This window comes from Haliotis rufescens, unplaced genomic scaffold (assembly GCF_023055435.1).
Source record: "Haliotis rufescens isolate VD_foot unplaced genomic scaffold, xgHalRufe1.0.p SCAF_19, whole genome shotgun sequence".
Classification (NCBI taxonomy): Eukaryota; Metazoa; Mollusca; class Gastropoda; order Lepetellida; family Haliotidae; genus Haliotis; species Haliotis rufescens.
Genome location: NW_025963879.1, coordinates 15091205 through 15099586, shown reverse-complemented (window position 1 = coordinate 15099586; position 8382 = coordinate 15091205). Strand labels below are relative to the sequence as shown.

At 40.0% G+C, this 8382-nt stretch overlaps 1 protein-coding gene across 1 annotated transcript; it reads left to right on the top strand.

Annotated features, from left to right (window-relative positions):
- The first annotated feature begins 752 nt into the window (after positions 1-752).
- LOC125381703 lies at positions 753-4966 on the top strand. Its single transcript, XM_048399145.1, has 5 exons — positions 753-785; positions 1057-1252; positions 2171-2801; positions 4044-4225; positions 4718-4966. The coding sequence occupies exons 2-5, from the start codon at positions 1100-1102 to the stop codon at positions 4964-4966; spliced, it is 1215 nt and encodes a 404-aa protein (XP_048255102.1). The 5' UTR covers positions 753-785; positions 1057-1099.
- Positions 4967-8382: the final 3416 nt, after the last annotated feature.

Genomic DNA, 8382 nt, shown 5'->3' with positions numbered 1-8382 from the left:
AATAGAAAAAGGTAGAGGGCTAAACACAGCTAAACAGTTAAAACTTTTCAAATCTAGGAAAGTAAATGTTGAAGAACATTCCATGTCCTTCGCGAATGCCCTTTGTAATGTTTTTAAAGAGAAAGCTATGTTCCTATTATGTATACAGCCTTCCCGAAAATGAAGTCATTTTAAGAGCAAATGACATCAAAATGCATCTCGATCATTTACAACTTAGCAAAACATGTTCATCTATCCTTCACATTAAGTTGGTTGGTTTGTTGTTTAACGCCGCACTCAGCAATATTACAGCTATATGACGGCGGTCTGTAAATAATCGAGTCTAGACCAGACAATCCAGTGATTGATATCATGGGCAACGATCCACGCAATTGGGATCGATGACATGCATCAACCAAGTCAGCGAGCCTGACCACCCGATCCCGTTAGTCGCCATTTATGACAAGCATAGTCGCCTTTTACGGCAAGCATGGGTTGCTGAAGACCTATTCTACCCCGGAATCTTCATGGGTCCCCTCACATTAAGAAATGAAGTATCATTTGATTGATTTATACATATATATTAATATTATTGTGAACTAATTCATTGCTATAATTTTCCCTGCATTCAGCTGGTTTCATCTGTATTACATGAAGTATGAACTACAGACCTTTGACCTCTTACCACGGACTAAACATCATCATCACAACAACAGCCTGACCACCCGATCCCGTTAGTCGCCTCTTACGACAAGCACAGTCGCCTTTCACGGCAAGTACGGGTTGCTGAAGACCCATTCTCAACGGTGAGGGGTCTTATATTTTATGTACGTTATCTGAACAATTTGCATTTGTAAATATCGGCAGGTCTACGCGGTTGAGTGACTGCTATAATTAATATTGATCAGTGATTTTTACATAGCTTATGCAATATGAGGATATAAAATATGCTTATTTGTGTATCAAGTATTACACTCTTCCACTACTTTCCACGAGCAAAAATGAATCTGAAAAACACCACTCTAACGGAAAACAAAACCCAACAATACATTCTACAATATTCTACATTATTTTCAGTGTTCCAACCTCTGACGACACTCAGTTGCCTGGCTTCCTGAACATGGCGTACTCAAGAGGGCGAATCATGTCGACTATTGAAAAGCTGTCTCACCTTTTCGGTGGGAACCTGAAAAAAAGACATTTGCTCATGATACCGATACTTGTGTTATTCCTGATCTATATCTATCTCTCATGGACCTCCGTAAAACAAGATGTAAGTTTGGAACCTCTTGCATCTCTAATGTGTTAAATGAAGAAGATGCATTTTCTATTTTGTTTATATATTAAAAAAACGTCAACGCCAGAGAATAACCAGTCTCGCCTACCCACCGAAACATATTCCATTGGCGTAAAAAGCAAAAGAGCGGTACAAAGTATTTGAATGGATCACTGAAAAACAGTGATGACACCAGGTGTTCGGCAAAAGGTTGAGCATGACCTGCCCCACATGTAGCACCAACCACTTACACAATTTACATGAAATCGTAAGTGCATGCTGCCCGGCTCAGCGCAACAGTACTCCTGCCATGCGACGGCGGCGTGTAATTACAGACAAAGCAGACAATCGATGGACCTTAAAAAACAGTGACACCATAGCCCATTTAAAGATATGTTGAAACTATAAAAAATATGTATATTTTGAATTACGTCTGGTTTGTACAAGTGCAGAGACGTCTAACCTTCATCTGTCACTGTGCGTTTCGTTCAATTGTCTGTTTTCTATCCTCCCATACCAGTCTGACCTGCCCTGATACAGGGGCAATACTGATCAAACCCAAATGATCACCCACTCACTATATTTGAGAAATAAACGATGAGTGGGTCATTTTTATGGTACAATAAAACAGTGAGAATGAACCATGAGTGGCGCAGCCCCGAGGGGTTTAGTCTCCCGGCAGTGTCTTATTGTACGATAAACAACGACTACGAGTCGTTATTTCTTATATCAACATTTTGTACATTCTTTTTAATGGCAATGTAATGTAAACGCTTTAAAAACATTTACCCGTATTTTGATAATGATGACTTCCTGAACACGATCCCACCTCGCCAAGTCGATTATCTGTACTTTTCCACCCAATTTCATGTCTCGCCCATTTCCATCTTAACATTTTCATTAAACTCTTTCCAGCTTTCAGTTGAAATGCTAAGCAGGAACAGGTCACTTCATGGAAACAAAATCACCTCGTCCGATGAAACAAAAGAAGTCTTGCGCTACTTCAAACAGACTGGGTATTTGCCTAACTTCTTGTTGACAGCTTATGCAAGTGAAAATCGACCCCAGAAGGGTCGTTTAAATATACTTCTGAACACAATGGATGGTTCATATGAATATCTTAAATGTTGTATTTTGACAAGAAACAGAACACTACTAAGGACGTGGGCTATAGAGGTATACAGATATGGCGGCCGTGCTCACTTCCACCCTACAAAGTACAGCTGTTCAATCCCAATTGATACCGACGTTGTCAACGTCTCTCTGACGATATCCACGTGCAGCCATGACGACTTGGATTACGTTCCAGTCCAAAAACCAGTTCAACTGCGGAATGGTTTAGCCATATGTGGAAAGACCTTATTTGGGAAGGAACTCAAACCGCGGCGTCTGGTCGAATGGATAGAGATTCAAAAGCTACTTGGAGTTGATAAAATTCTAATATTTGATTTGGACAACCCAGACAGTATTCGGATGGTTTTCCAACATTACATAAAACAAGGAATTCTTGAAGTACAGCCTTTTGAGTTGCCGGGGAGAATTAAAGGTATTACGTTATGCTTTATCGGATTCATGTAAATGTTGTTGTTGTAATTAATCATAGTCATAATTAACCTGTAATATCATATGCCTGAAATAAATTATGAGCTCAACCCCTTCATTATATTTGATAAATCCCGAAGTTTCTCGTTTATCTAGAAATGACCTACGTATATGGCATATACGTCTAATATACTACTAATACCTTCTGAACAGTTTCAAGAGATGGCATTTGACAATCGATTTCAATATGAGGATGTCACTTTATAAACCGACAAATATGTTTTGTCAGAAAGTTAACAAAGGGTGCGATTTTAAGAAATAACTATTGCATATAAACTGCCTGGGAAAAAGAAAGTATTCACTTGAACATTACATTTGGCCAAACTATTACAAGCGTTATCAAAACGTTACTAGGCTGAAAACAGTCGCCGAAGTTAAGATCCAAAACACAAATATGATACCCGTATGAAATACACTATCGAATGACCAATTCTTGTTTGTTTCAAATAAGCCACCATCAAACGAAGGTATATGCATTCTTTTGCCATTCAGTTTAGAAATATGTAGTAAGCTGTGCTTAACGCGTTTTCCAGGTGACTGTATATAACAGCTAGAAACAGCTACATGCACGACACACGGATCAACCATGTAGTCGCACTGTATGTTTGATTCTTAGATCAAGGACCCGACTTTCAATTCCACCACAATCAAATTACAGGTCGTAGGAGGCGACTTAACTGGATCGGGTGTTCAGACACAACGGCAGATTGCATGTCATCCTACTCCGATGGCGTAAATCATTGCTCATGTTGTCAGTCAACATGCCTGGTATAATATTATTTCATGGCAGACTTGCCCTGTCCCTGTCCATGAGAATGACTTAGTGGTTAAAGAATAGGATCAAGTACACTTTACAGCTCAATCAAAATAATGCCTTAAAAATTTATGGAAAGCTAAATACCCAGGAGGACTGGATATGCATACTAGGAGATCGAAACATGTAACTTGTGCCCAACGTCTGGTGACAAGAAATCACTAGGATTTGACATTCTATACTTGAATATCGCCTGTAGATACAGGTTATATAACATTATTTGGAGGTGGGGTAGGTATTTTTGCCTGAGACAGAATATTTATCAGTAAGTGCTTCAAAACTTAGAAAATAGTTCTCTGAAAGGTGGTACGAAACATTTATTGGGGACCCACGCAAATCCTGCAGGACCTCAGTCTTTGGCTTTGATTGCAGGTGCTTCCTTCCGGGATTTGTATAAACACCGCCATGACCACGATGACCAGTTTGACAATGATGACAACTTCCCCCTGCTTGACTGCAGAGAGAGACTATCCGGTTACAGATGGGTCATGGGTATCGATGTAGATGAGATTGTACTTCCCAGGAAAAACATGTCTTTAAAGGCTTTTATTAAGGTAAGGAAATGTGCATGCTCAATTTCTATTTCTTGTATTTGTTCACCGCTAAAGTAACCTACGTTTTCTATTTCATTTTAGGCCAAGTAGAAAAAAGAAAAAATATTTCACAGAAAAGTTTCAAGTCTTTAAAATGTAGCACATAATTTGAATAATTATGTTTTTGTACTTATTTGGTTTACCGATGTTTTGCTATTATCATAGGGTTGGTAATCGAAAACAAATAGATGAATAAATACATTGTAAAAAACGTGTTATTATTTCGACGCTAAGTAGTATTTCAGTCAGGAGAAATTAAATAAGAAAATTATAATAAAACAATGAGATTGAGAAATTAAAGGATTACATACCATCTTATATTGGTCTGTATTTTTATCAGATGCAAATACTGAAACAATATTCTGCATTTGTGAAAGTCCCTGAAACAATTAATACAAATCTGCTGCTTGCAAGTTGTATCGTTGTCAGATACATATGTATATTGTTTTACAGGATCTTGTTGCTAAGCACCCTCTTGCTGCTGGCTTTCACTTCTACATGATGTTCCACTACACCAGCTTCGGTAAAACCAGGAACCATTCTTCTGGCATCGAACACTTCGAATATTCCAGATCTACTCCACCACAATGGAAGGCTTACAAATACATCTACATTCCTCAACGAGTGGATTCGCCAATCACTCACCTCGTGGACCCAAGACACCCTTTCACAGTGTTAGTTGTGATACAGTTTCATATTTGATATTACATGATAATTGTATCACTTAACATCTCACCTGGTAGGGATTAAGCTGGATAGCAGTCACCTTAATTGATAAAACACAAACTGTTCATGATAAAAGTTTTATTTAAAGGGACTATCAGTTAAAAGTCAGTGAGGCTTTCATGGAAAAGGTTGTAATGCGTAAGATAGTTTTTGTGTCATTTGTTGGATACTAGTATTTAAATACATTTGCGTGTAAGTTTCATATGTGGCTATCGTGGGTGGCTTAACGTGAAAGTTGAACAACGTAGCTACCAACGTCATGTCTATATTATAGAAGCCTTTACATAATCGACAACCAGACAAACCGATGGTTTATGTAGTGAGTGAGTTGCGTTTAACGCCGCTTTTAACAGTATTCCAGGTATATCGCGGCGTGTCAGCTTAACGTGGGAGGAAAGCCCGAAGTGTTGCAGTTCTCATACGTTTACCACTTCGGTGAAACCCACGAGCACGGGTATGGTGCTGACAAACCTAGAAAAATAATTGAGTCGAACCTGGGTTCTCGAACCCACAATCATAGGTTTCTGGCGTGCCCTAGGGACGCAACTCGGAACAGCAAATCGCGGTGCATTAGACGACTGGGCCATCCGTGTCCCCTTCGATGGTTAATAGCATCAGTAAGAAAGCTTGTTCCAAGGGTACAATTATACTTAATGATCAGGCCAGGTCAGCCATCTCAACCAGCCATTCCCATGCTTGTCTCCCGTTACGCCAAGCATGGGGTAAAGTGAAATGATCATCTCAAAATCCCAAAAGGCCTCGAACTAGAAAACACATAATTGAATTGTGTCGATCAGAACCTGCATGTTCACAGATGACCTGTCTGTATGTTACCAGCTGTATCTGTACTATATGTATGGGTTTTTTTCACTGGTGCACATATACAACTGTCTAATGCCTCTCCGCTGTGCAAAGTAGCATCCCTTAGTCATGCCAGGATCCGATGATAGTAGTTTTGAATACCCGTCTCTGACATCTTTGAATGTCAGCACATGTCCTTGATTTCATCTTGTGTCACTTTCCTCATGCATTAAGCTGGTGACGTCATACATATTTATTTTTTTAAATGGCCTTTATTTTCAACATTCACACACACACTCTTCTGCTATCTATTGTTTCAGGCCGCGAGTTTCTCCAGACGATGGGGTAATTCATCATATCCGTATCTGCGAGCACAGAGAGAATGACTGTTTTCCTCCGGGTTCCGCCAATGACGAGTCACTATTAAGATTCGAAGCTGACCTGCCGTCAAAGGTACAGAAGGTGATGAAACAGATATCATTACCCAGTTGAGAAGATCCGGTTTAAAAGGACGAGGGCCTAAATGGACCTTGGTGTCATGATGATAATGGACCGACAGAGGTGCACAGTTTTTATTGTGTTATGAGAATCCATTATAAACTAAGCGTCAAAAGAATGTATAGGTTGGCAATTTGTAATTTTCCTAAAAACAGCGATAACTAGTGGAAAGTGGGTATTGGGAATATGACTGCGCAGGAACAGGTACCACAAAAAAAACACCTCACCCGAACGCGCCACCTTTGACGGCGCTCGTGCCGTTACAAATAAATGGTGAAACAGGTTTCCCGCCCATGGCAAAAACTGCACGTGCATGTTAGCTGTATAAATGCGTTCGTCTGCAGGGTATAACCACACGTGATTAAATGCCACACAAAAGAAATGCCACGACTGTCACAGGAGCAGAGAGAGAGAGAGAGCCTTCGGTATGGCCGAAATGGGGGCAACACAGGTCCAAATTGCCAGAAGGTTTGGTTGTACACCATTGACAGTAGCAAGGCTGATTCATCGGTACACGCAGACAGGGAGGACACCGGACGACCCCGAGTGACAACACCACTGGAAAGCGGTCAGATACGGCTCATTCACCTGCGAAACAGATTCGTAACGGCGACGGCGACGGCAGCAACAGCGTTGGGACATCCAATTAGCCAACGTACAGTACTACGAAGACTTCGTGCTGCTGGAATCCGAGCGTATCGTCCTTTCCGAGGAATGGTAATGACTGCTCAATATCGACGCCTGAGACTGCGATGGGCGAGGCAGGTTCGATGCTGGCAAGTGAGAAAATGGCGTCGAGTGTTGTTTACTGATGAAAGTCGGTTTAACTTGTTTCGAAATGACGGCAGAGAACGAGGGATTGCCTAAAAGTCGGGCCAAGAAAAGTCGGGCCGGGCCGGGCCAGCGGGTAATACTAAAAATGGATTGCAGAATAATAAAACGAAACGCGCATATCTAGGCAGATCTCAAATGTCCACAAACGTATAGTTTTGCTCATTTAATTGAGTTTGAATAAAAATGCACCTTCAACAATGTAATTAACTGATGATTATGACTACATACCGTGAGTCTCGTAGAAAAGTCAGCGTCTTGACTGTGTATTCTTTGATTAGAATGCTTCTCACCGACCTTAGCGTGTAGGGGTGTGATGTCCTGGGCAGGAAACGACAGTGTTTTGACTACTCTTCTTTCATTAATTAACGTGTTTAGGTAATTAACCTTTACTAATTCGTGTTAAACCAACACAGGATGTTTTCTGGAAATGGATATTCTCGAATGTCAAAAGACTGACACGACACGTGTTAATAACTGTCCAAGCACTTCTAAAGTTCCTAACATTATTTATATCTAAACACTAGTATTTTATCTAATTATTTACCACTTTATTGTCTCATATTTCAGTAGTTAAAGAAAACACAGAACTCAAAGTGAAGCCCTTTTCCCTCTACATTCTCAACATAGTCTCTATCAGAAGTGTTTGGCTTGTGTTGGGTCCGACTTGGCCCGGGCGGTCAAAATCAACTTTAAACACACAGATGTAACTTCAAATGTGATTAAATCTATAGATTAGTGTTATATCTACCTATACACCAATTTATAATGTCCAGGTGTATCGCATTTAAAGAAATCTGCGCCCTTAAAGTGAAGCATTTTTACTTTATTTTCTTTAAAAAATCCAAGTCAGAAATGTTCGGTCCGACCTGGCCCGGGCTGTTAAAATCAACTTAAACCTCACAGATGTATCATCAAGTGGATTCACATCTATAGATTAGTATTATATCTACCTATACACCACTTTATAATGTCACAGATTGCAGTATTTATAGACAACAAGGGGCTCGAAAGTGAAGCCCTTTTCCCTCTACATTCTCAACATAGTCTCTATCAGAAGTGTTTGGCTTGTGTTGGGTCCGACTTGGCCCGGGCGGTCAAAATCAACTTTAAACACACAGATGTATCTTCAAATGTGACTTAATCTATAGATTAGTGTTATATCTACCTATACACCAATTTATAATGTCCAGGTGTATCGCATTTAAAGAAATCTGCGCCCTTAAAGTGAAGCATTTTTACTGTATTTTCTTTAAAAAATC